Genomic DNA, 27,985 nt, shown 5'->3' on the forward strand with positions numbered 1-27,985 from the left:
TCTCTCCCATTGGGCCGTTGGGACAGAAGGCCGATCCAGGTCCTGCTCATGGGCACAAGGCAGCAGCAGCAGCACAGCCTGCTTCACAATTATCCACACACACACACACACACACACACACACACGACTGTGTATCTAGGCAGCATCAGGGAGGGGGTGTGTCTTACTAAATAACTCCTGAGCGGATGAGGCCCCGCCCCCTCAGTCTCATCGCTCTCTACGCTTGTTCGTCATTGGTTGGTTGAGAAGTCAACAGGCAGCTGTCTATTGGACACTGATAGTGCAGGGAGGGGGGCGGGGGGATAGCATGACACACCGATCTAGGAAGGCGCTAATCTAGAAACTGGAAATACTTTTGTTATTTTGTTCTTGTTGCAATGAAATGCCACCACACAAACAAACCCCCCCCCACACACACACACACACACACACACACACACACGCACACACACCTGGGTTAAAGGTGTTTTTCCACATTCGTTTACTATAAGCACCATCATCCATAGTCACTGTTAAAACAACTAAAAGCTCTCTGACCCCTGACCCCTCGCGGTACATTTTTAGTGCTGTGCAAAATAAGTGTTCCCTTGTTGAAGTGCCTCTTAGAGACGCGTCCGTCTCCAGGGTTCTCAAGTCACTTTGGAACCTTCTCAACAGAGACGGTTTAAAAGAAAGGTCCAAAACAAGCAGACAAAGGACCGAAATGAAGTCCTTCTGGAGACCAAAACGAGTTCAGGGTCCCAGCGGACTGGACAGGGTCGGTCCAGTGGGGACAGGGTCTGGCCGGGGGCTGGATGTGTGGCCCTTAGGTAAGCACCTGGCCCCCTGCTTCTCTGGTGACTTTGCTTGTGAATGTTGCGTTAGTCAGCATTTTGTTTCACGCTGGCACCCTCTGGTGGCCGTGGTTGATCACTGCGGGCCGCGGCCACACCGACTTGGGGGGGAAGATGACAAGGATGGGGGTTTTGGGGGATGACAGGGAGGGGGGGGTTTGGGATGGATGACAGGGAGGGGGGGTGAGGAGGTGGGAGAGGGCGGAGCATGTTAGGGAGGACGGAGAGGAGGATGACGATGAGTAGGAGCTTGGCTCTAGCTGGTCATCTTCAGGTTCCTCATCTGGTGGAGCAGCGAGTCCTTCTCCATCTGGGCCTCCGCCAGCGCCATCTTGGCTCTGGACAGCTCCACCTTCAGACACTCGTTCTCCTCCACCAGCATCTGAGGGGGGAGTGAGAGGAAAACTTAAAATCGCAGTATGGCAGTGGGAGAGAGTGTGAGAGCGTATGAGTTTGTGTCGGTCCTCACCTTTTCATGGTTTGATTGGATCGGGATGCAAGTGGGTGGGGCTTGCGTCTGAGTCGCCATGGCAACTCCCTGGAACACACCCACTGTCTCGGGAACCGGACTCAGAGGGCAGTCAATCAACGGCCCCACTTTGGGAGGTTTGGACTCGTCTGCGGTGTCCACTAGGGGGCAGCAGAGAGGGAGTTAGTGATAGAGAGAGAGAGACATCTCTCTACTACAGTGGCCACTAGGAGTCAGCAGAGATGATATCACGAGTAAGCATGACTGACTGACGGACTGTCTGTCTGTCTGTGTTACCTCCTATAGAGAAGGAGCCGTCATCTCTCCTGTGGATCAGCAGTCGGTCCACGTGCACGCTGATGGGGTTGGGCTCAGGCTCCGACGGGTTGTCACGTGCACTATCATCCTGCACCACACATAGCGCACATTGGTGAGTGTATGTGTGTGTGTGTGTGTTAGGGGTGCGTGTGTGCGCTATGGCATGTGTGTGGTGGCAGCGTGTGTGCCTGCCCCCCTTGAGGGCCACGTGTTTGTGTCTGAGTGTGTGTGTGTGTCTGCGTGTCCGTGCCCACCTTGAGGTCCACGTGTGTGTCCCTGACACTGATCTCCAGGGGCAGGACCTGCGGTGCCGACTTGTCCTCCAGGAAGTGGGCGAGGTTCTGCAGCGTGGACGACAGGAAGCCGCCGCGGTAACCGTGGAGACGCAGCTGCAGGAAACCGCTGCGCTCGGCCAGCGGGGAGCGGGCGGCGGCGCAGGGGCCGCTCTCCAGACGGGCCTGGACCTCAGGGGGCCCGTGGGGGCTCGGCGGTTCTACCTCCACAGGGCCACCACCACCTGGGGGGGGGGGGGGGGAAGAGAGAGAAAGAGAGAGAGAGAGAGAGAGAGAGAGAGAGAGAGAGAGAGACAGAGACAGAGACAGAGACAGAGACAGAGACAGAGACAGAGAGAGAGAGAGAGCACTTTAAATTAATAGAGATGGGACAGTCTACATTGCCGTCTACTGAAGGAAGAGAAACAACAGCAGAAGGCTGAGCGAGAGAGACGAGTAACAGGAGAAGAAGAAATGATGGAATAATACTGCGAACAAAACTGCAAACAAAACCACACACAGTAACTCCTCAGCGAGGCCACTCACACGAAGAGGCACACGGAGGCTAACACAGTCAGAGAGGTCAACACAGAGCCACACACACGCAGGCTCTGGCAGCGAGGCCAGCCACACACTGTTACCTGGTGTGCTCTGAGCAGCAGGTATAGGTACTGAACACACCATACCTGCAGGGAACAACAGCACATTGAACCCAGAGACCGGCCTACTGCGTGCATGGTCCTCATAAGGTGTGTGTGTGTGTGTGTGTGTGTGTGTGTGTGTGTGTGTGTGTGTGTGTGTGTGTGTGTGTGTGTGTGTGTGTGTGTGTGTGTGTGTGTGTGTGGTCATCATAAGGTCTGTGTGTGTGGTCCTCATAAGGTGAGTGTGTGTGTGGTCCTCATAAGGTGTGTGTGTTTGTGTGTGTGGTCATCATATGGTCTGTGTGGTCCCCATAAGGTAGGTAGGTAGGGGTGTGTGTGTGTGTGTGTGCGGGTGCGTGTGCCTGCGTGTGGGTTCTTGCGTGTGCGTGTACCCACCGAGGCTGCGGTTGCTGAGGTACTGCCTCAGGCTGATGTTGCCCAGCTGGCTGGGCCGCACCTGGCCCACCTGTAGGGCCACGGCCGTGCTGTCGCCCTCCACCGCCACCGCCCCGCACACCGCCTCCACCTTCAGCACCAGCACCGACACCAGGTCCTTGGTGGGTTCGTCGATGCTCTGGGAGGCGGCGCTGACCGTGTCCGGGGACATGCCCCCCTCCTGCTCTGCACCAATGGCAGCCTCGTTGGCGCTCTCGGTGGTGCTCTGCTCGCTCACCGTGTCCTTGAAGCCCGAGATGGACACGTCGTCTGTCCAATAGAATTAGAGAAGTTACACTAGAACGTCTCATAGGAATAAAGACTTGATACATGTGTTGGTAGAACAGGGACAGGATAGAGTAAAGCCTTGGGGTTGAACTCTCAGACCAAATGTTCTGGGTTTGAGTCCCAATGCTCTGCAGTCCGATCTGTAGGCTCGTAAAACCAGGGTCTCACGTACCAAACAAACACACTCTCATTAATGAAACTTCATAATACGAGAACATGGAACTTTGGATAAAGTGTCAGTAAATAGTAGCAAGCCTGTACATTACTTTAAATATATAATAGCTACTAAACCACACTGCCCTCTAGTGGTCACAGTCCTCAGCTAGCTGAACAGAGTCTCTGTGTGTGGGGTCCCTATCTGAAAGGTAAATTAATGCTGAACAGACCAGCAGCGTTCACAGCCCCCATGCGTCGCCCCCCGGCCCCCACAGCATCTCTTTAGCTAGAGTACAACACTTCAGCATCCCAGAGGACATTATCCTAGGAGAGTAACATCCCAAAGGAGAGTATAGGGGTTAGACCACTCTGTCACCTTCCAGCAGGGGGCTCTGTGAGTGAGTGAGAGAGAGAGTGGATATTTCTCTCTCAAGTCTTGTCCTCCAGTAGGAAGCTGTGTGTAGCGGTCTGTGTGTTACGGTCTGCGTGTCTGTGTGTTACGGTCTTCGTGTCTGTGCGCAGCTGTCTGCGTGTCTCTGTCTGCCTGTGTGTCTGTCTGTGTGTGCGTGTACCTCTCTCCAGGTCGGTGTCCTCCATCAGGTAGCTGTCTATGGAGATGTTGTCCAGGGACTGCAGCGACGGACTCTTCTTCACCGTCTTGTAGGAGACGGAGAAGCTGGACTGGGACCGCTCCTTCATCAGCCGACCACTACACACACACACACACACACACGCACAAAAAACGTCATCATGTGTACAGCACTTTAGACCCCCCAGACCCAGACCCAGACCGGACTACATGGTCCCCCAGACCCAGACCGGACAGACCCTACCAGACACTGAGACCCGACAAAGGAGAGCAAGCCACGAAGAAACAAGGTAGACAAAACAAACACATGGACCACGTAAGAACGCACACACCGGACACTGCCGTCCTCATGCACACATGCAGAGGAAAGGAACAAGGACTGGTGGGGGGGGGGGGGGTACCCCACAGACACAGTGGTCCAGACTGGTAGAGGTGGTCTTACATGGAGGACATGGAATAAAGAGAAGCTGATCGGCTCGAGTGTGAGGAGCTGAGGAGGTCAGAAACCACAGAGAGACTCCCCTTCCTTTAGAGAGCGTGGGGAGAGAGAGCATGCACACACACACACACACACACACACACACACACACACACACACACACACACACACACACACACACACACACACACACACACACACACACACACACACACACACACACACACACACACACGTAGAGATGGACAAGGCGGGAGAGAGAGGTCAGAGGACATACTGCAGGATTAGGCAGAGAAGGCGAGGACATGTAACGTGTACAAGTACACATTACATGTAGACAGACAGACACTTGATCCCGCCCTCAGAGTGATGGATAAGCCCAGCAGCCAATCAAGGTGTTAGGCGGCAGGCCAGAGGTGGATTACTCCTTTATGAATGAAACTGAAGCGAGTGTCCGTTCAGACAGGAGAGAGACCAGGAGAGAGACCACACCCAGCAGCACCGCGTGTTCAAACGGATCAGAGAGCATTCGGCCCTCAGTAGGTCACATTCCAATACTAAAACTAGGAACACTGTTCCCGTTCCCAGACTAAAACTAGGAATACTCTTCCCGTTCCCAGACTAAAATGAGGAATACTGTTCATGGAATGCTAAGCTAGTGGATTGGAAGATCTTTATGTTTCATTACTTAGAACTGGCACGAATAATACTGCATAGTGTGGTTAACCACGGTAAAACGTGGTCAAATGTGCTTTAGTATGGTAAGAAACACAGCCACATATGGTATAAGATTTAGAGTCTGTAAAACCTGGGAAATAAAGTTAAACCTTGTCGTATATAGTAAAACCTAGGAAAACCCGGGAAATAAAGTTAAACCTGGTCAAATAGAGTAAAACTCAGGGAAACCTGGGAAATATAGTTAAACCTGGTCCAATATAGGAAAACCTGGGAAATAAAGTTAAACCTGGTAAAATATAGTAAAACCTAGGAAAACCTGGGAAAACCAATAATCTGAAGTGACCCTAGTCAAACCTGGTGAACCTAAGTGCAGCCTGTGACCCTGTAGTGAACCTGGGGTGTACCTGGACACGGACTGGGGCATCTTGGGGGTGGGGTCCAGAGGGTCCTGCTCCTCCCCCCCGGTCAGACCGTCGGCCACGCCCCCGTCGTCGAAGCTCCGCCCCCCCTGGCCGCGCTCTTCCAGCGAGGCCTTGCGGCGTTGGGGGTCCGTTGGGGCGGGGCGGGCGGCGGTGGGGAGGAGGAGGGGGGCGGTGCCCCCGCCCTCTGACGACCCTCCGCACAGCATCTGGTCCACGCCGCAGGCCTCGCCCCCGCCGCCGTCACTGCCCGGCCCCAGGGTGCCGCGGCTCTCCGAGGGGGAGAGCTCCGAGCCCAGGGAGGAGCTTGAGCCCCCGCCCTGGGGGGCCACGGGCTGCAGCAGCAGGGCCACCTCCGCGCTGCGCAGCAGCAGGCCCAGGCACACGCCGAAGAGCCGGGGGTCCGGGGCCCCGGGGGGGCTGCTGGGGGTGGGGGTGGAGGGGCTGGAGGTGGAGGTCGAGGCGGAGCGCTGGTCCTTGCGGTCCCTCTTGGAGCCCATGGCCTCCAGGTCCGTCTGCAGCGTCTGCTGCAGCGCCTTCAGGCTGCGCTGGAGGCGCATCAGGAACATGTACTGACGGTGGCTCACCTGCAGGGACACACACACACACACACACACACACACAGGCACACACACACAGGCACACACACACACACACACACACACACTTTAGATTGAGAATGCCTCCATCATGTGAAGGTAATTTGTTAAGCCACCCGTCAATGAGCGAGGACATCAGGGATCGAACCCAGTGCCGTTCGTCTTGTGGGTCAACCTCCCCAGCGCCCCTCCGGGCCCCATATTACTACGGCCAATTAAGAAGTCAATCACTTTGATAATGATAATAATAATTATTATTGATGATGCTAATGGTGCCGTCACCGTCTAGCGGGACTCACCTGGGCGCTTAAGTGCTTCTGCACGTGCACCAGCACGTGCACGTCTGCGGAGGCGGGGTCGCGGGGCTCCTGCAGCCCGTTGCTGGGGGGCGGGGCGGGGCCGGCGCCGGGCTCCGCCCCCCCCTCGGTGCTGTAGTACTCCTTCAGGAGCCGCTTCCTCTGCAGCCGGCCCAGCGCCTCCTCCGAGCCGCTCCGTGATAGGCTGGCCTCCGGCCGGGGGGGCGGGGCGCCGCCGGGCTGACACGCCCACACGGCCAGCGGGAAGGAGTCCACGAAGGGCTGAGGCCGCCGCCCCTTCCCCTCGTAGTCCACCCAGAACTGGGCGAAGTGCAGCGCCCACACGTCGGCCGCCGCCGCCGGCCGCAGGGCGTGGCCGCTCAGGGCGGCCGGGGCGCCCGTGCCGGCGTAGACGCCGTTCAGGGGCGTGTCCCGCTCCTGGGCGTGGCGCCAGAAGGCGGGGTGGAGCAGGTCGAAGGAGGGGCCCTGGTCGGCGGGGGCGGGCCCGCCGCGGGGGAAGGCGTGGCCGGAGGAGGAGCAGAAGAAGGCCTCCTGCTGGAAGGCGGTCAGGAGGGCCTGCAGGTGGGTGCGCCCGCAGGACGGGTGGTGGCGCGTGTTGGTGGCCACCATCTCCGAGGTCTGCACCGACACGGAGCGCGGGAGGTCGGGGGGGTAGGAGGCGTCCCGCTCTGTGGGGACCACCAGCTGGGGGGCCGCGAGGGAGAGAGAGAATCGATCAAACACGGGATCGAGGTAAGGATAAACCAGCTTTTACTGTCATCATATCAAAACCAAATAAGAGTAAGGGTTAGGGATGGATTGACTGGTCTATCGAATAAACTGATGGGGACCTTCTTGTCCACAATGTATCTAGCAAACGTGTGTGTGTGTGTGTGTGTGTGTGTGTGTGTGTGTGTGTGTGTGTGTGTGTGGTGTGTGTGTGTGTGTGTGTGCGGTGTGTGGTGTGTGGTGTGTGTGTGGTGTGTGGTTGACAGACTGACTGGGCAATAACTCGTACCTTGAGCATGAGGCCGTCCACCTTGATGTCCACGTGCTCGTCGGGTTTCTGCGAGGCGTCCAGCTTGTACAGGTCCATGAACTGCTCCAGGCTCTGGCGCAGGTCCAGGGCGAACAGGTTGAGCCACACCAGGCTGCCGGGGTCCAGCACCAGCTGGAGGGCGTTGAGCTGCACGTACAGGTTGGGGCACGGGACTGTGTGGCGGTGGGGGGGGGGGGCAGGGTTACCACACAGTGCGTCAACAAGGCACACCTTAATTATCCCTGTGGGGGGACCACTACCTATACAAGTGGTCAAACATTCTTGTTTGTACGAGTGAGCACGACTGTGAACTATGGCTGCATGGCGCGTTTGTCTTTGGACAACAATGTGCGTGGGTGAGTAGGGTTAACTGGATATTTTTAGTATATATATATATATATAGAGTGAACTATTCGGGTGAGTAGACCAGAGACCAGAGTGCTTGCGTTGCCTGACAGGCGGGCGTTTTCCTCACGATCCTCAGAACAAAGTGCTCATTGACTCATACATATTATTAACTCGTGTCGGCTGATGAGCGAGGAGAGATGGCCCTAGGGTTGGATCCCCCAGACCGCTGCTCTCCTTCAGGCTCGAGGGAGGCATTAGGGTTGATTGGGTCCAGTATGGATCACCGATATGATCGCCGTCTCCCTCAGTCTGTTACTCTAAAGACCTCGGCCCTCTTGTTGACTCCAGCGTCCGTCTGCAGCCGGACGCCGCCGCCAGACATGTGATCGCTCACTTGTTCCGGTTAATTATTCAGAGCTGAAGGGAGAAGGGCGTCATGTTCCTCCCTAGAGTCTGACGTCGTGGTCAGGAAAAATCCCGGGCGTGGCCGCGGTAAAGTGGCTAGGCTGACACCGCCTTTGGCAGTTCATTTAGCGTTTAAGGGAAAGACGCTTCTAAACGCAGTACTTTGAACGCAGGCCATAGACAGAAACCAAAACGTGCTCTGCAGTGTAGGCTAGAACCAGTGGGACTCACTGGGGTAATCCTGTGTGTGTGTGTGTGTGTGTGTGTGTGTGTGTGTGTGTGTGTGTGTGTGTGTGTGTGTGTGTGTGTGTGTGTGTGTCTTACTGGGGTAATCCTTCCCGTCGGGAAAGTAGTACTCGGTGAACTCCACGTGGACGGCGGGCATCTCGGGGGGCAGGTAGAGGGTCTTCTTGTTGCACGAGACCATCGCCTTGGGGCTGGAGCGCCTCTGGTCCGCCGTAGACACCTATAGACACACACACACACACACACACACACACACACACACACACACACACACACACACACACACACACAGTAAGCGACTGTTAATAACTTGGTCACTTTGAGCTTGTGGGCAAGTGAATATGCGAGTGGTGGAGTGAGTTAGCGAGTGAGTTAGCGTGTGAGTTAGCGAGTGACACTGTGTATTTGTGAGTGAGTGAGTGAGAGGGTGAAAGGAGCACCTGGTAGATGCAGAAGTCGGCCATGCGCAGAACCACAGAGCTGGACATGAGCTGAGTCTTGGGGCTCTGGGGAGGAGGAGGAGAGAAGGAGGTGGAGCCGGTACTGATCTTACCTAGAGAGAGAGAGACATAGGGGGACAGAGAGAGAGAGACAGAGAGAGAGAGAGAGAGAGAGACAGGGGGACAGAGAGAGACATAGGGGGACAGAGAGAGACAGGGGGACAGAGAGAGAGAGACATAGGGGGACAGAGAGAGAGACAGAGAGAGACAGGGGGACAGAGAGAGAGAGAGAGAGAGACAGAGAGAGAGAGAGACAGGGGGACAGAGAGAGAGACAGAGAGAGAGAGAGGGGAGAGAGAGAGACAGAGAGAGAGACATAGAGGGGAGCGAGAGACCGAGAGAGAGACATAGGGTGACAAAGAGAGAGAGACATAGGGGGGAGAGAGAGAGCGAGAGAGGTAAAATAATGAGGAATAAAACCATTTTGATCGACAACTCAACTCGATACAAAGTCACTGTGCCGGGCCAGAAAGCATCACCGCACCCACATGTGCGCAAATACACAAAACACACACACACACACACACACACACACACACAGACAAACAAAATAACCCAGACACAAACAAAGGAGCCCACACCAACACAAGAGCGCACACAGCGGTGATACCTGGCTCCAGGCACCAGCAGCACTGGGGTGGGGGCCGTGGGTGAGGGCTCCACTCTAGCAGTGGGCCCTCCGCCTCCCTAACATCTACTCCTTCTGCTCCTCCTGCTCTGTCCCGCCTCCCTAGGGGCCCATACTCACCCCCCTCTGGGGGGGGGGACACACACCCAAAGAGGAGCAGGTGAGACCGGGTCCAAGGGCACATTGTGCACGCGCATAGACACACACACACACACACACTCGGACACACACGCACACAAGCACACGTGCACACACACATGCGCATCCACAGCCCTGATGAATGTGTAACATGGTAACTGTTCCGTTATTGGTTGTACAGGTTGTGCGGTGTGTCTGTTTTGCGGTGTGTGTGTGTGTGTGTGTGTGTGTGTGTGTGTGTGTGTGTGTGTGTGTGTGTGTGTGTGTGTGTGTGTGTGTGTGTGTGTGTGTGTGTGTGTGTGTGTGTGTGTGTGTACTCAGGAAGAGGTGCGGATCTGAAGCTCATCATACAGGAACAGGAGCCCAGTGTGAGGAGGTGAACAATGGAGGAGGGAACCGTACACTTCTGCAGAAGTGTTTCAGGTGCTGTTTGTCATGTGTCTGAATCTACACACTGCTTCACTGTGTTCACATAGGTCTGTATAGCTGCTGGTTTACAACTATGTGTAAGTCTATATATGTGTGTCTGTTTACGCGCGCGTGCGCGTGCGTGCTTGCGTGCGTGCGTGCGTGCGTGCGTGTGTTTACGTGTGTGTAGGTCTTTGTATTTGTGTGTCTTGACGTGTGTGCGTGCTGGTCTTGAATGTGAGTGTACGTCCACGGTATCATACTGGTCTTAAATGTGTGTGTGTGTGTGTGTGTGTGTGTGTGTGTGTGTATGTCTGTTTGTGTGTGTGTGCTGGTCTTTAATGAGAGTGTGCGTGCACGGTACCGTACTGGTCTTTGATGTGTGTGTCCGTGCCTGCGTGTGTGTGGGTGAGTGGTGGTCTTTAAAGTGTGTGCGTGTGCCAGCGTGTGAGTGTGTGTGTGCGTGGTGGTCTTTAATGAGAGTTTGTGTGGGCGGTACCGTGCTGGTCTTTACCATGTGTTTCGTGCCTGCGTGTGTGTGCGTGCTGGTCTTTAATGAGAGTGTGTGCGGGCGGTACCGTGCTGGGGCGACCCCTGGGCGGCACTGGGCCCCTGCTGGTCTCTGACGACGCCTTTCAGCAACTCCACGTTGACCTTGAACTCGTCCAGCAGAGAGCGAGCCCAGCCTTCCCTCGCCTTGGTGGCCTCAGAGTAGTGCATCCAGTGGAGACAGCTGTCACCTGAGGGGGGGGACAGAGACAAAAGATAGGGAGTCAGAGACACCTATCTACAGTAGAGGTTAGCTCTACATGTATATGTAGAGGTAGAGGAGGGTCTAACATGGGGTAGAGGTTAGCTCTACATGTCTATGTAGAGGAGGGTCTAACATGGGGTAGAGGTTAGCTCTACATGTCTATGTTGAGGTAGAGGAGGGTCTAACATGGGGTAGAGGTTAGCTCTACATGTCTATGTTGAGGTAGAGGAGGGTCTAGCATGGGGTAGAGGTTAGCTCTACATGTCTATGTTGAGGTAGAGGAGGGTCTAACATGGGGTAGAGGTTAGCTCTACATGTCTATGCCTATGTAGAGGTGGAGGTGAGGGTACCTGCTCGGTGGAGGGGGTAGTAATCCAGGGTGATGAGGCTGAAGGACAGCTGCATCGCTCCACCCGTGAGCCGCTTGTTGCTCACTTTACGCACGCACACACACACACACACACACACACACACACACACACACACACACACACACACACACACACACACACACACACACACACACACACACACACACACACACACACACACACACACACACACACACGATTAGTGATTTATTGATTTGTGTGCAGATAAAACGTCTACATGCGGAACAGACTTTGTTTTGGTTGAGGTGAGACTTTGTGTTGACTTCAGACCGTTTATCTAAAGTCTGATAGCAGACAGATTTCAAATGTTATTTGTAAGCACGCAATTGGCTGACAGCGAACATAAACTCAGCCTGAACTACGAGCTGCAACATCCTTTATGGACGTTCTTAGAAAAGGTGCCTGTACTAGATTCTAATCCACAGCTTGAGGCAGAACTTTTGCAGAGTAGGACAGCAGGAGACCAGTGAGGAGATGTGTTGCGGTAAGAAGCACCGACAGGAAGTGGTGTTTTAGGCAGCATGTCGCCTGAACGACACTCAGGCCTGTCTCTCCGTGTTCCCCCACCCCGTGTTACTATCACCGTTACTGTGAAAAGAAAACGAGCTGTGCAAACCCAGCTCACGACACTATTTCAACAACCCCTGTCTGGGAATTCAGAACGGGCAAATGCCATAACCAAGTCTATCAGTGTTTTTCATTGCTGCTGATCTACGGCCATTCTCCGTTGTTGACAAACAAACTTTTTTATTAATTTTCCCCTTAACTATGAACCACCGTACCGTGACTCCAAAACCAAGGTACGTACCGAACCGTGACTTTTGAGTACCGTTACACCACTAGTGTGTGTGTGTGTGTGTGTGTGTGTGTGTGTGTGTGTGTGTGTGTGTGTGTGTGTGTGTGTGTGTGTGTGTGTGTGTGTGTGTGTGTGTGTGTGTGTGTGTGTGTGTGTGTGTGTGTGTGTGTGCCCGGGGAGTGGGTGTCGTCCCAGACGTGCCGGTCAGGGTGTGTGTGTGTGTTTGTTTGTGCGTCGCTGACCTTTGTCCGGGGAGTGGGTGTCGTCACAGATGTGCAGGTCCAGGTGTGTGATCTGCAGGTGGTGGGACGTCTCACACACGTCGTAGGCGCTGAACAGCCGCGCCATGCTCGCCGTCTGGTCCGCCGCGGCCGAGGACGCCGCCGTCCGCACCTGCTGGGTGGGGGGCGGAGACGACCCCTTCACACACACACACACACACACACACACACACACACACACACACACACACACACAGGCACAGACGCGAACACACACACACACACACACACACACACACACACAGGCAGGCACACACACACACACACACGCACGCGCGCGCACGCACGCACGCAGGCACACACACACACACACACACACACGAACACACACACTTTAAATCTGAGCATTTAAAAGCAGTTGCATTGCTTATTTCTGAAAGTTATATGCACTAACAGTATTCCTGTGCTTTCTAGGGTTTATCTTCATTGCAGAATGCACTCACTGTGAGTCGACCTTGGACAACAGTGCTGCTACATAAATGTAATGTGTTGAGCAACTTATGGGGCGCAACCCACAGTTTGAAAGCAACTGATGTACAGCAATGTTCATCAAGTGTAAACTCGCGATGAATCACATTACGTGCAGTACCACATCCTAGCCAGCAGGGGGCCTTTGAGAAGTAGTGAGCGGTGGAAAGAGAGTCCCCTGTGTATGTGGGCGCTACGTGTGAAATACACCCAGAGCCGAGAGAGGGGGAGACAGAGAGACAGAGGAGGAGGGAGGGAGACAGAGGGGAGGGAGAGAGAGAGACGGAGACGTGGCAGAGGGGAAGTGGAGCAGGGAAACATGCAGAGAGGCAGACCATATATTTTCCACCCACTGACTTCCAGACCATGACACAGTCGGCCCGACACTGTGATGGGAACACAGGGGCTTAGAGAGAGAGAGAGAGAGAGAGAGAGAGAGAGAGAGAGAGAGAGAGAGAGAGAGAGAGAGAGAGAGAGAGAGAGAGAGAGAGAGAGAGAGAGAGAGAGAGAGAAAAAGAGAAACAAAGACAGAGAGAGAGAGAGAGACAGAGAGACAGAGAGAGAGAGAGGGAGAGAGAGAGAGAGAGAGAGAGAGAGAGGCTAAAGAGAAGGGAGGGAGGAGGGAGAGACAGAGAGAGGGTCGAGACAGTGAGAGATGGTTGAGAGGAGGGAGAGACAGTGGGAGAGGGTAGTGAAGAGGGAGACACAGTGGGAGAGGGTGGAGAAGAGGGAGAGAAACAGAGGGTAAAGAGGAGGGAGAGACGGTAGGAAGGGAGTACACAGTGTGGTCGTTATTTGAGAGAGAAAAGGGTTTTACACCCGCGGGTTCTCTGTGTGGCGTTACATTTGTTACACATGCTTTAAATATCATCTACCTCAGCGCTTTTATGCCAGTCTTTGTGAAATTCACTTTTTTCAGCAAGTCAAATCTGCATGATATAACAGCAGGGCTGCAGCGCGCTGAACCAAAGCCCAGACCAGAAGTCTGCCTCCTGTCATCTGCAAGCTGGGCCAACACAGAAAACAAGGCTATGCTGACGCTAAGCCAGCAGCCCTGTTGGCTCTGACTGACAGGCCTGTGAAGCCCTCCTGCGCTCACACCTCATGTCTGCACTACAAACATATGAATGAATACACACATGTACAAGAGTTGTGATGTGCACCTATATACAAGTGTCAGTGTATGCAGACACACGTATATATATCAGTGTGTGTATGCATGCACATGTATGCTGTGTGTGTTTCTGTGTGCTCTTGTGCGTATGCGTGTGTCTGTGCGTGTGTTTGTGTGTGTGTGTGCATTTTCCTACCTGCTCCTCACTGGCCATGCTCTTGTGTCTGTGTGTCTGTGTGTCTGTGTGTGTGTGTCTGTGTGTCTGTGTGTCTATGCGTGTATTGGTGTGCGTGTTGCTACCTGCTCCTCACTGGCCATGCTCTTCCTCTGCTGGGCCGATCGCTCCATGGCCTCGCTAAGCGACTTGGCGTACTGGACCATGGCCTTGAGCTGGGAGTCGGTCAGCACCCACAGCAGGTCGTCCAGGATCAGCACCAGCTTGGAGGCCACCACGTAGCAGTCCTTCATCTGGACCACGGGGGGTAGACGGTCAATAGACCACAGGGAGGGTTAGACAGTCAATAGACCACAGGGAGGGTTAGACAGTCAACAGACCACAGGGAGAGTTAGACAGTCAATAGAACCCAAGGAGGGTAAGACAGTAAATAGACCACAAGGAGGGTTAGACAGTCAATAGACCAAAAGGAGGGTAAGAGAGTCAACAGACCATGAGGAGGGTTAGACAGTCAACAGACCATAAGGAGAGTTAGACAGTCAATAGACAAGAAGGAGGGTTAGACAGTCAATAGACAAAAGGAGGGTAAGACAGTCAACAGATCACAAGGTGGGTTAGACAGTCAATTATCAAGTATATTACTGGTCTACAAAGCCAACGCGTGGATGGAAGAGGGTTTGTAGACAAAACAATGGTTGCCATGGCGTACTGTAGGATCCTGATAAGGACTGAAACTGGCCCTGCCTGAGGCATTTGTGTGCTCACACCACTCTCCTAATCACATGTGTATATCCACCCTTAATCCCACTTTTAGTCTCCAAGGGCTACGCAGGCCCAGAGTACCGGACAACACCCTGAGCTCTGAAACACAACAGATACCCAAACACAGAGGAAGAACAACTAGAAGGCACACTGCTGTTTTAAAAAAGTAGCAGAGTGCTGCTTTTTCGTCTGTAACATGACGTCACAGGTCCAATTTGTCCTTTTTTTTTTTTTTTTTTACAAGTTTGCGGAAACCGAGTTGTGGTCGCACAACGCAGTCTTCTTCATAACAGGCGGATGAAGCAGCACTCGACAGGAAGCGCCGTGCGATTCCCCTCTGAACTCGCTGTTGGCTCGTTTAACCACTCACAGGGAGGGCTGTCGACCTGAGACAACCCCCCACTACACTAGATCCATGATGGAGGGCGAGCCCCTCACTGAGTCCATCAGCCTCTTATAAACCTGGTTCGGAGGGTTGTGTGGGTTGACCAATGAGGGACGGGCATAGAGCTTCATGAGAGCCAAGGCTCCATCCTAGCTTGCTTGCACATGCGTGTGTCTGTGCGTGTGTGCGTGCGTGCGTGCGTGCGTACTGACCCGTCTCTTGAGGGTCACCCTGATCTTGGACTGGTTGGTGATGAGCCTGATGGGCGCGCTCAGCATCTCGTGCTCGGCGCTCTGGATGGCGTCCGCCTCGATGCGGATCATCTGCCAGCTGATCTCCTTGAAGGTCAGGATCTGGGGGACAGACGCTCTTTAGGTCCAGCAGGGTACACACTGCTCCGTTCATGGACCGAAGACCTCTTCCATGGAGGGTCCCTCTGAAAGGTGGCGCTGAGTAACATCTGGTGTGTGTTGTGTTGTGTGAGGGGGGGCTGTGTTGTGTTGTGTGAGGGGGGGCTGTGTTGTGCTGTGTGAGGGGGGGCTGTGTTGTGTTTTGTGAGGGGGGCTGTGTTGTGTTTTGTGACCTCTGACCTCGCCCCGCTGGGGGTCGGTGATGCGGGTGAAGCGCAGGTCGCTCAGGCTCCAGGAGGTGTTGACGCTGTACACCTGCAGCTGGGACAGCTCGAAGGAGGCGTTGAAGGCCTTGGCGCTGATCCGCACCACGATGGAGTTGATGGACAGAGACATGCCCTCCACCACCTTCTCCGCAAAGCCGTACTCACTAGGGGGGGAAGGGAGAGAGGTTCACCACACATCCATACATCCCCTTACAGACCTTTCACCCCCTCCTCACTAAGGGGGAAGGGGGAGAGGTTCACCACACATCCCCTTACAGACCTCTCTCCCCCTCCTCACTAAGGGGGAAGGGAGAGAGGTTCACCACACATCACCTTACAGACCTCTCTCCCCCTCCTCACTAAGGGGGGAGGGAGAGAGGTTCACCACACATACAGACCTTTCACCCCCTCCTCACTAAGGGGGAAGGGGGAGAGGTTCACCACACATCACCTTACAGACCTCCCTCCCCCTCCTCACTAAGGGGGAAGGGGGAGAGGTTCCCCACACATCACCTGACAGACCTCCCTCCCCCTCCTCACTAAAGGGGGAAGATGTTCATAAAGGGTGTGATCGATGACGACCGCTTAAGTTTAGATTGTCAATATAAGCACCCTATGTCAATAAAGCTCTTTGAATTTATTTGAGAGAGACAGACCAGGGAGACACAGACAAACCAGGGAGAGAAAGACAAACAGAAAGCGATCTTTTGGTATTTTTAATAGATGTTATTTTTATCTTTGAGACATTTTTTTATTTCTTTAACGATGTTAATGTTTATTTTCAATGCCAAAAAAAGTTTTTTTTCAATTTGATTCAACAGAGAGATTGAGAGAGAGCCACAGACTGACAGATAGACAGAGACAGACCGGAAAGAGACACAGACACACAGACAGGGACAAGACACAGACAAACAGTCAGACAGACAGGCAGGCCGACAGTCCAATAGACCGATATAGAGAGAGACAGATATCAACCTCAAACCAAGAGTTTATCCGTTTTTCTTGTTGAATCTGCCCATTAGACATGTCCAAGGCTCACCTCTGTCCGGAGGCGGTTGCTATGGGCGATGGTCCGTTGGGTGGGCGTGGCTCATCGCAGGTACTCATCTCCATCACCACCTTGTCCAGAGTCTAGACGCCACGGGAGAGTGTCACAGTAACGTTAGGTTGGCATGGGTGGAACACCCTCAGGTGAACTATCTATCTCTGAGTCACTGAGCTCCTGCCCAGCTCCTGTGAGGCAGCGACCGCTATCAGAAACCAACAACTCAATCGACATAATACTATACAGAAGAACCAGCCCTTTGGCAAACAACTGCATCCACCTTTTCACTGTTCAAACACGGGCAGCACGGTATTGCGTTTGATCCGTATCGCCGAAAACACAACAGCCATCCGCCCTGTCAATGCATCCGATACAGATGACAATAACTAAGTGTTACCCTGAGGAATGAATGCAATGTCTGCCCCAGACACGGTATAGGTGCTATCGCTTTCTGTTTTGCTCGCCGTTATCGCGCCCTACTTTCTCATTATCGCCTTTCTTTTGAGGAGGGAAGGCGGTGGTGTTGGACGTGGTCTTACGCAACAGCGAGAAGCGGGGATAAATACGAGCTGCACTCGGGCCGGGAGACGAGAGCAAAGCAAGGAACTGGGAGAGCACACTGGAACCAGTCCGCTGAAGACCACAACCGAGACCCAGACGAAGACCAGACCACGACCCACCCGAAGACTAAACTAAAAACGCATCCACCTCAAGGCCAGACCAAGGAGCCCGTGACCACAGCGACCCGAGGAGAAGACCCAACGGACGTCCGGCAGAGAACCATGGAGCGCGCCTTCCTCCTCCTGGCGGTGGTCGTCGCCGGCGGCCTGTGCCATGAAAACAACACGTCCTGGGGCCGCGGCGCCAGCCTGGCCGTCTGCCAGCCCGACAGCTGCGCCCTGATCAGCGAGCTGTCCGCCCTGCGCGAGCGGATGGACAGCGTGGTGCGCGTGCAGGACGACCTGCTGGACACCGTGCGCACGCTGGTGAAGGAGGCGGCCGCCAGCCACGCCCAGCAGGGGGTCAGCAGCCGCGAGACGCTGGAGCTCCGCAAGCTGAACCAGGAGCAGGGCCAGGAGCTCAAGACCATGCGGGCCAGCATGCCGTCGGCGGCGCCCCGCGTGGCCTTCTCGGCGGCGCTGGGCGACTCGGTCGGCCCCTTCGACCACGACACCACGCTCAAGTACCAGCGCATCCTCTCCAACATGGGCAGCGGCTACAACCCGGCCACGGGCTCCTTCACCGCCACGGTGCGCGGCGTGTACTACTTCAGCTACACCATGTACAACAACAACTCGGGCCAGCCCAGCTCGGTGGTGTCCATGATGATGAACAGCCAGAGGATGGTGTCCACCTGGGACACCGAGGGCGACGACAGCCACGACAGCGCCACCAACGCCGCCGTGGTGCAGCTGGAAGCCGGCGACAGCGTCTACATCCTGCTGTACGCCAACCGCATGCTCTACGACGACGGCTACTACTACAACACCTTCAGCGGCTTCTTGCTCTTCCCCATGTGAGGCCCCGGCGGCCGTCTGGTGAGGTTTGAGGGCGGGGCCAGTGGGATTGGCAGGACTTGATGGTGATTGGTTGAAAGCAGGGGTTGGCTGGATTCGATTGTTGTTTTGACAGAAATATATATTTTTATAGATTTGCAAATGATAATTTTCCTGCCTCTTCCTGATCCTTTAATACAAATAAAATAATATCTAATATATGACATTACCACTGTGTGATGGTGTGAGTTCTTTACAGAGAGAGAGAGAGAGTGAGAGAGTGAGAGAGCGAGAGAGCAAGAGAGCGAGAGAGAGAGAGAGACACACAGAGAGTGAGAGAGTGAGAGAGCGAGAGAGCAAGAGAGCGAGAGAGAGAGAGAGACACACACAGACAGACAGACAGACAGCCATATAGACAGCCAGCTTACCAGCGAGATGGGGTGGGTCTTGAGTTTGGTCCATGGTATCTGTCAGAGACCACAGAAAAGGAAAGACACATTCAGCCACTGTCGTTTTTTAAACCAATCTTACACAGATGGACGGGCCATTATAACCACCTCTACAGACTGAGTCGCTTCATCAGTTAACAAGGTAAACATCATGTGGTCGACCACAGCAGATAGGAGCATCTTATTATTAACACAGACATGAACGTGTTCTGGTGTTTGCACCTTTAGGTTGTCATTAGTCAAACAAGCAAGATGTTTTAGTTTGTATTTTGAGACACCTAAAGAACTGTTAAACAGCGTAATTCTCATCACTGTCATTTTAGAACATTGAAAACAGAAGAGGCGAGTCTTTTGGGGTTTTAGCTGATTAGATCAGATGTATTTTAAACAGAATGGCAGCAACAGACCTCCTAGAGCTCACACCCACAGTAACACATACAAACATACACACACACAAACAGACATACATACACACAAACAAACATACAGACCCACAGAGAGAAGAACACGCCATCTCAGGATGTGCTACTGCACTCAGTTATTACTGGTGGTGGTGAGACAGGTGATTGTGAGACAAGTGGTGGTGTATGCAGCTCTGCTCACTGGACTTGACTTCTTAACTGCTTGGTATAAATCGCTGCGTAAGATGTTTTACATCCATCCCATAAATAACAATGACGAAATGTTGTGTTCAAATTTATTTGGGCCGATAATTATAAGTGTTGTACGTTGTAGTTCTGCTGAGCTGGGCAATGCCACTGCAATCGGGATAAAAAAAATAACACACACACAGTCACCACCACACACCAAGGGTGTGTTTGTGTTGACCAAAGTTGTGGTCATCTGGCATTGAGTTAGGAAATGAGTGAAAGTGAGGTGTGTGTGAGTGGATTGTGAGTGCATGAGTAATGTAATTGTATTTGACAGGTAATGTTTTTCATGTAAACACATTAAAGACGTGCTACAAGCGGCTGAACTCTTGATCTTCCTCATGTGGCCTGTAGCCAGACTCTAATCCACACTGCTGTTGAATCTCGGAGGTCATTCCTCATCTCTCTGAAGGTCATAAGTGTACATTTTAGGACATAAACACATCAAGTAGGCTTCATCTCATTATTAATGTTCAAATCTCACCGATAAAACCCTAGGAGTGAGAGAGTGAATGAGTGAGTGAGTGACAGAGCTAGGGGTGTGTGTGTGTGCGCGCGTGTGTGTGTGTGTGTGTGTGTGTGTGTGTGTGTGTGTGTGTGTGTGTGTGTGTGTGTGTGTGTGTGTGTGTGTGTGTGTGTGTGTGTGTGTGTGTGTGTGTGTGTGTGTGTGTGTGTGTGTGTGTGTGTGTGTGTGTGTGTGTGTGTGTTTGAGATCTAGGTGTGTGTGTGTGTGTTACCCTGATGGTGGCCTTGTTGCAGCCCACCCGGTTGATGGCCAGCCAGGTGGGCAGGTCCAGCAGGCTCTGCAGCACCTCCTCATCCAGCTCCAGGTTGGTCAGCTGCCCCTCCCCCTTCAGCGTGCTCAGGTTGATCTTGTCTGGGGACAGGTTCTTAGCAAACCTACCGACACACACACACACACACACACACACACACACACACACACACACACACACACACACACACACACACACACACACACACACACACACACACACACACACACACACACACACACACACCATTAGAGGGGTCTGGAGACACACAGACACACACCTTTAGGGGTAGTCTGGATAGATTACATATTTTTAGATACAGAAGCGACCGTCAACTGGTTGATAAAGATGTGCTGGAATTCATGGGGGTGGGAGGAGGGAGTTAAAGGCTGGGGTTGGGATGCAAACCGTGTTACAAGACCATGCAGAACAAACAGTGTGTGTGTGTGTGTGTGTGTGTGTGTGTGTGTGTGTGTGTGTGTGTGTGTGTGTGTGTGTGTGTGTGTGTGTGTGTGTGTGTGTGTGTGTGTGTGTGTGTGTGTGTGTGTGTGTGTGTGTGTGTGTGTGTGTGCGCGTGTGGGGGTCAGGGTCTGGTTGATTATTTAGTTAATTGTTAGCAGAGATTTCTCATACCTCCAAATTCCTTGCCATACTAGAGCATCTCTACAGAGGGCAATGTTATAAACACACTATTATTAGTAGAACTGCTTTGGGAATCTAGATTTTGTCATTGTCATTTTGATAGTTCATCTTATACAACATTTTCGCCCCATAGCTTCAGAAAATGTAACATTGTGTCATTTATTTTTCAGTTGAGTTGCTCAAACAAAGTCAGTCCACTTGGCTGCACCATTGGCTGTGGTGACTTGTGATTGTTGTGTGCCAATAACCATAGAACACACACACACACACACACACACACACACACACACACACACACACACACACACACACACACACACACACACACACACACACACACACACACACACACACACACACACACACACACACACACACACACACACAAAAGATGAGCGAACATTCTAGCTCATGGGAGTATACAGTATACATTAATTAGAGGCCAAATTACGTTTTAAATCATTGAAGGTTATTCATTAACACATCAGTTGTCAACATGGACTTAAACCTTACAATCAAAACACTTAAACCATTAGTATGTCACGATGACATCATTATATACCGTTTCTAAGAAGCGCACACACACAAACACACAGGGGGGGGGGCAAGTGTGTGCCCTAGCCTTGTGACCAGTTAAATATTCATCCCACTCCACCGATCAAATATCCACCCTGCGAGCCAGCAACACATCGTCATCTCGCTCCCTCTCTCTCCTCTCAACCCTGACGTCACTCACTAACCCTGCTGAAGACCACGCTGCAGAACCAGAGGCCTGAAGAGACCAGAGGAGACTTACAGAGACGGCGTGAGATGGACCAACGCAGAGAGAGAGAGACAAACCAAGAAGTAGTCAGCCTCCGAGAGGGAGAGAGTCAGAGAGAGGAGGAAGTGTTGCTTTCTGTGGTGCAGGAATATTTCACTTTTCTAAATCAGGAGCAACGCGGAGGGGGGCTGGGCCATTACAACATGTTACTCTCCTAGAGGCTCTCACCAACACCGACTAACCAACAGTGTAGCCATCCGCCCCTCATCCCCGTCCCAGCTGCCCGCGCTAGGAGGGGGTTTCGGGGAAGCAGAGAGCACGGAGCTCAGAAAGGAGACGATTTGGAATGGAACACTTCCTAAAAGGCATCTAGTGTGCTCGGAGAGTGCACTAGATGTCCTTTAGGAAGTGTTCTAATAAAACAAAAATGCAACCAAACCAAACCCCCCCCCTGGCTTCCTGAAAGCGGCCCCTTGCAGAAACAAGATAAGAGCGGAGACGTGAATCAGCTCCACAGAGAATACTCGTTTCTTGGAGTGGATTAATAACAGCTTTAAACTGAAGGGCTGTCCCACATCAAAGTAAACGTAATGACCCAGTGGTCAGCACTGTCAGCCATGATCCTCTTCCGTTGTGGAGACCTGTAAAGACCAACTGACTGTCTCAAGGCCCTGCTCACCCTGATGGGTTCAAAGCCCTGCTCAACCTGATGGGGTCAAGGCCCTGGTCACCCTGATGGGTTCAAGGCCCTGCTCACCCTGATGGGGTCAAGGCCCTGCTCACCCTGATGGGTTCAAGGCCCTGCTCACCCTGATGGGGTCAAGGCCCTGCTCACCCTGATGGGGTCAAGGCCCTGCTAAACCTGATGTGGTCAAGTCCTGATGGCGTCAAGTCCTCCTCTTCCATCCCTCTCACAGCAGGGTAAAAAAACCTTACTCCAGACAAAGAGAGCTAAAGGGTAAGACCACTCACTTCTGCGGGGACAGTTATGGCCGATGGACGGCCGTTTTTAACTGGATGAGGGGAGCAGGGTACTAGTGGATCACCAGGTTATTGAGTCAGAGACCTGGAGGTTCTGGTTTTGAGTCCAGGTAGCCGAGGCTCACGTCAAGGCTGCTCCTTGATTGAGTGTAGGCTGTCTGAGTTAACGAGGAAGGTGCTTTGGAGGAATGGATCTGATTAACATAATTCAGCCGTAAAATGAAGGACATTTCTGAATGGTGTGTGAGTGATCTGCTAGCATGAGCAGAACCCACAGGGGCTGATTGGACAAAATAGAGACAATACACCTGGTAGCCACCAAGCTGTTGAACAACGATGTCACTTCCTCTCAACCCCTCGTCCCGGTCCTCTCAACTGGTCTGTCCAACACACACAGAGAGCCCATAAACTCTGTTCCCCTACGCCTGCTTGATCACAATCAAAGACTGGATCTGGACTGAGTCATTAAGCAGTAAAAACAGTGGAACCAACAGACCCTGGACCCTTTAGCAATAATAAGGGTGTGATGCTACACGTATTCATCCTGCAGCGTTTCCGTACAGGACTTTGGGTCGTTACAGATGTTTTCCGATACGAGAGGAAACAGCAGGTTTTGGGAACACAGGCTACCTCAAATCCCACACCGACAAACTAGATCCAGCAAATTCTGAGGTTGTGTTTCGTTTGCAACATGTCCAACAAGTTGACCCATCTGAAACCGCCCGACATGATTATCACCGCCAGCCGATGTGGACAAAGTGTTTACACATGAAGAGACAGGTGTGCGTTCTGCTTGGTGCTGGGCTGTCATCTCTCAGGGAGTTCTTCACTGAACGCTGCTTGTGTTGTTCTGAATCAGAGCAGCTGGTTGTCCTCATCTGAACAGCAGGATCCTTCACTGGATGTGCTGCAGGATGTGAGCTCTCTGTGATTCTGTGTTCATTAGTTCTGATGTGGATGACATGGGAAAGACTTTCAGTTTTGCTGAGACATGAACATTTTCCCTGGTGTGTTTTATTACGTTTTTTTTAATTTTGGGCTCAAAGTCAATTTCCTAAGAAAAGGTGAGACAATATCTTAGCAGGCCTACAAGCTAGAGCTGTTAATGGTGAACTTTAAACGATGTGGAAAGGCAATTTAATTAATTTTAATTAAAACTAATGTAAACTATTTGTGGTGCTGAAAATTGACCCGACTTTCAAACCCAAGTTGTGTACCTAACGGTGTTGTGAAGTCAAACCAAGGTGTGTACCTAACGGTGAAGTCAAACCAAGTTGTGTACCTAACGGTGAAGTCAAACCAAGGTGTGTACCTAACGGTGAAGTCAAACCAAGTTGTGTACCTAACGGTGAAGTCAAACCAAGGTGTGTACCTAACGGTGAAGTCAAACCAAGTTGTGTGCATAGCGGTGAAGTCAAACCAACGTGTGCAATGATTCTCAAGGCCCTGGTGGGAGGTCATGAGGTCAACTCCCCCAGTATGTCATGTGACGATCATAAAAAGGCAGTGAGGCATTGTGTCCATCGTCTGCACCTCCTTTTACTTTCCAATTACTTTTGTGTTCCAGTTTTAGAGATCGGGTTTGGTTCAAGAACAGACAGCGTTCTCAAGAGGGGGAAATAATCCTGATCGTTTTATTTTTAAAGTATGGTGGGACGGGCTAAAAAACGAAATTCTTGCAAAAAAAAACACAGAATTCATTATTCAATGAATTGCTGTGATTTCAATGTCAAGAGATATAGAACCATTTTTACACCAGACTTGCATGCAACAAACACAAACACATGCAGAAGTGTTGTGCGTGCGGTCTAAACACACAATGTGTTGAAGTGAAGCAAGCTTGAATCTACGCCAAAAAGGAACAGAGGCACTGGAATATTTATGAGGACGGAGCTTAGAAAGGTTAGGAACACACACACACACACACACACACACACACACACACACACACACACACACACACACACACACACACACACACACACACACACACACACACACACACACACACACACACACACACACACACACGTTTGATTCCAATGCAAGTTAGGAACATTACATTACATTGACTGATAGACCTACACTACACTACAATGATATTCTTAACAGGCTCCTCCTCCCATCTCCACTAGCCAATCGGAGAGAGGCCAGTTCTGCTCACAGCTGGGCTCAGATAGCTCCTGGTATATAAGAGAGGCTTTATTCAGAGCAACAGAGGGTCGTTAGTGCTGCTGCGTTCAACCAATGAAAGGAGTCACCGGTGCTGCATTCAACCAATGAAAGGGCGTCGACGGAGTCACCGGTGTCGTCTTCAACCAATGAAAAGAAAGCAACTGAGTCATCCTCTGACTGCACAGAGAAGGGGCCAACATGCTGCTGATGCCTCGTGTCGTACAGGAATGGGACTCATGACACCAAACATCCCACCGCCGTCCCATTCAGCTGTAGAGATCCACAGCCTTAATCAATAGCTGCAGTAATAGCATCTCCATCAATCACACAGCATCCATTCTCTCTCTGAATGAACATCAGCTCAGTAAGTCCCTCCCCAAGGCCTTGGATCAGCGGAGCGTCTAGCTGCTGCTGGTCATTCATCTGTGTGCTTCAGGTTTTGGTCCTGTCCATCTCCACCCTGGTTTATCTTGAGAAGACCCCACAGGTCCTATCAAACCTGTGATGATGCAGTCAGATGTACCCATCACCCTAGCTCCACCTCCACCAAGGTGATCCGCGCTGACCTCAACCCTGGTGTCCTTCTGACCTCGACCCTGGTGACCTGCTGACCTCGACCCATGGTGACCTGCTGACCGCCAGGCAGATCGTGATCAGACATAAAACTGACTCAGAGTAAAGATTGAACCAAGGAATTTTGAAATGTTACATTCCAACAATGTAGAGAGGAAGAGGTCTCAGCTTTGAGGTCCAGACTGCTTGTGTGATGAAGAGCTTGGCCAGGTTGATTAAGAGCTAGCCTAGCGTGATGTGTGGTAGTTAGCTGTAGAGGAAGCAGCTGTTTGTGGACCTAACCCCAACCCCACACCGTCTGCCACTTAAACAGAGCGCTGTCCAATTAATGTGTCCATCTACATAATAAACTATACACCTACTGATCAGCAAGCTCCCCTCGGCCCTTCGGATGGAACTATACACCTATGGGTTAGTAAGTTTCCCTGGGCCCTAGGGATGGCACTACACACCTTCTGGTTAGTAAGCTCCCCTGTAGCTAGGGATAGAACTACAAACCTACTGGCTGTTAAGCTCCCCTGGACCCTAGGGATGGAACATGTTCCACCATGTTCCTTCTCCATGTTCCTCTATGACCTCCTTGACCTCCAGTGTTGACATACCAAACATGGCTGCCCGCTCCAGCTCAGCCCATATGCTGCTTTACTGCAACACTGTTCTCCATCAACACTGTCTCAATTTAACAATGTTGGACCCTGAAGAAGCAAACCCCTCTCTGGCTATCGGTGTTCTACTCCTGGGTGGAAAGGACAGTTTGATCCCCCATATCTGCAGGGAACCTGAAGGCCTGTTCACCTCGACGCTGAACCTCCACCTGCTCTGCAGGACATGGATCTGAACCCATTGAGGTCAAAGGTCATGAAATGCGGCCTAATAAACCGATAATGGTCGACCGCAGAAGAAAGATGTTGTGGGATCTCTGAAGCACTAACAATGGCCGTGCACCCCGACGACACCTGTTTGTCACCGGCCAGAACCGGCCAGAACCGGCCAGAACCGGCCGAGATTCGTCAGCTGCCACATCAGCCAGCCAATGACTATCAATGAATCAGATCTGATGACACGCTTCTGGTACGCTTCTGGCATATGAGCTCAGCCTCAATAAACCAAATAGGGGACGATATAGATACAAAGCAGTGTTTGTTGACATTATAAATGCATGCTATTAGTTCTGTCTATTCTAATTCTGTGTGCTTAATGCCTAAGGTAGTCATTGTACGAACAATTACAATTCTAGTCTCTTGCAATCAGGAATATATCAAATAATCAGAAATGTTTCTAAAAACATGTCCTGGCTGAAGTGCACTACGCACTCAAAAGCCAACGTTTGTAACTACTGGTCAAAATAATAAAGGCTTAATATGAAACAGGGAACGAGGTAGTACTGCTTTGGTCTGACAGGGAAGAAGGGCATCATAAGGCATAATACTAGAAGAGTCATGTGAGGTTAACCAAATACAACCAAGCTATGTTATGTTATGATCCCATTCTGTGCCATGTGGCGGATGAGAAAGACACCATGCTGGGTTGAGTGTCCAGGATTAGTCCAGTCTGTGAGGACTAACACCAAGGGGAGAGGTTATCCCTCACTAGAGAGTGGTTAGCCCTCACTTGGGGGAGAGGTTAGCCCTCACTTGGGGGAGAGGGTAGCCATCACTTTGGGGAGAGGTTAGCCCTCACTAGAGAGAGATTAGCCCTCGGCCCCTTACTAGAAAGAGATTAGCCCTTACTAGAGAGAGGTTAGCCCTCACTTTGGGGAGAGGTTAGCCCTCACTTTGGGGAGAGGTTAGCCCTCACTTTGGGGAGAGGTTCGCCCTCACTAGAGAGAAGTTAGCCCTCACTAGAGAGAGGTTAGCCCTCACTAGAGAGAGGTTAGCCCTCACTAGAGAGAGGTTAGCCCTCACTGGAGAGAGAGGTTAGCCCTCACTAGGTGGAAGTTAGCAGGTTAGCTCCTGAAGTTAGCAGGTTAGCGCTTGTCTTAAGCTCGTCGATGCGAGAGAAAAACATGAAATATGTACAAGGTGGCCCGTAGCCGACCAGGGCTAAGGGTTTGCCCGGGTTAGGAGATAACCCAGATTAGGAGACAGCCCGTGACAGCCCGGGTGACCTGGGGGGACAGGGTGAACACTGACCTGGAGAGATGCTTCAGGATCTGCTTCTTGATCAGCCCGGCCATGACAGACACTAGAGTTTCAGACTGACAGCTAGCCGCTAGCTGCTAGCTCGATGCTAGCCGTTCTCCACCGGCGGGTTTATTACGACACCTCCACCCTCATCCTCCGGTCCATCTTCATCCTGGTTGCCGTGATGCTCGGGTCTTGAGGAGTTCCTTCGCACGTCAAACGCTAAATAGGCGGAATCCAGGTCCCAAAGAGAGATAGTGAGGTACCTAGCTAGTCCCGGGCATCACTAAGACCGTTAATGTGGAGCTCTGACCGTCAGACGGTACGGACACAACACCTGGCAGCGGGAGGAGCCGTGTCACGGCGAGGGGCGGGGACAGAACGCGGTTGTCTGTGGGCGGGGTCAGAACGTCAAGCTTTGCTGG

General features: G+C 52.3%; 1 protein-coding gene across 1 annotated transcript; it reads right to left on the reverse strand.

Annotated features, from left to right (window-relative positions):
- Positions 1-27,981, reverse strand: bltp3b (bridge-like lipid transfer protein family member 3B). Its single transcript, XM_056578501.1, has 21 exons — positions 27,570-27,981; positions 20,265-20,427; positions 18,857-18,895; positions 16,927-17,018; positions 15,862-16,051; positions 15,484-15,624; positions 14,250-14,417; positions 12,329-12,506; positions 11,249-11,332; positions 10,723-10,884; positions 8,911-9,023; positions 8,549-8,690; positions 7,451-7,644; positions 6,436-7,137; positions 5,523-6,124; positions 3,985-4,121; positions 2,930-3,238; positions 1,875-2,137; positions 1,600-1,708; positions 1,303-1,463; positions 1-1,215 (listed from the first exon to the last, which is right to left on the reverse strand). Exons 1-21 carry the CDS (start codon positions 27,611-27,613, stop codon positions 1,090-1,092), a joined length of 4,119 nt encoding a protein of 1,372 aa, XP_056434476.1. The 5' UTR covers positions 27,614-27,981; the 3' UTR covers positions 1-1,089.
- Between the last annotated feature and the right edge of the window lie 4 nt (positions 27,982-27,985).

This window comes from Gadus chalcogrammus, chromosome 19 (genome assembly GCF_026213295.1).
Source record: "Gadus chalcogrammus isolate NIFS_2021 chromosome 19, NIFS_Gcha_1.0, whole genome shotgun sequence".
Lineage (NCBI taxonomy): Eukaryota > Metazoa > Chordata > Actinopteri > Gadiformes > Gadidae > Gadus > Gadus chalcogrammus.

Excerpts from the sequence above, each read along its gene's own strand:
- bltp3b (XM_056578501.1), bottom strand. The coding sequence starts at position 27,613 with ATGGCCGGGCTGATCAAGAAGCAGATCCTGAAGCATCTCTCCAG. Across the intron at positions 18,896-20,264 it reads GCAACAAGGCCACCATCAGG|ATACCATGGACCAAACTCAA; the intron begins GTAACACACACA and ends GGTCTCTGACAG. Across the intron at positions 2,138-2,929 it reads CCTCAGCAACCGCAGCCTCG|GTGGTGGTGGCCCTGTGGAG; the intron begins GTGGGTACACGC and ends CCCCCCCCCCAG.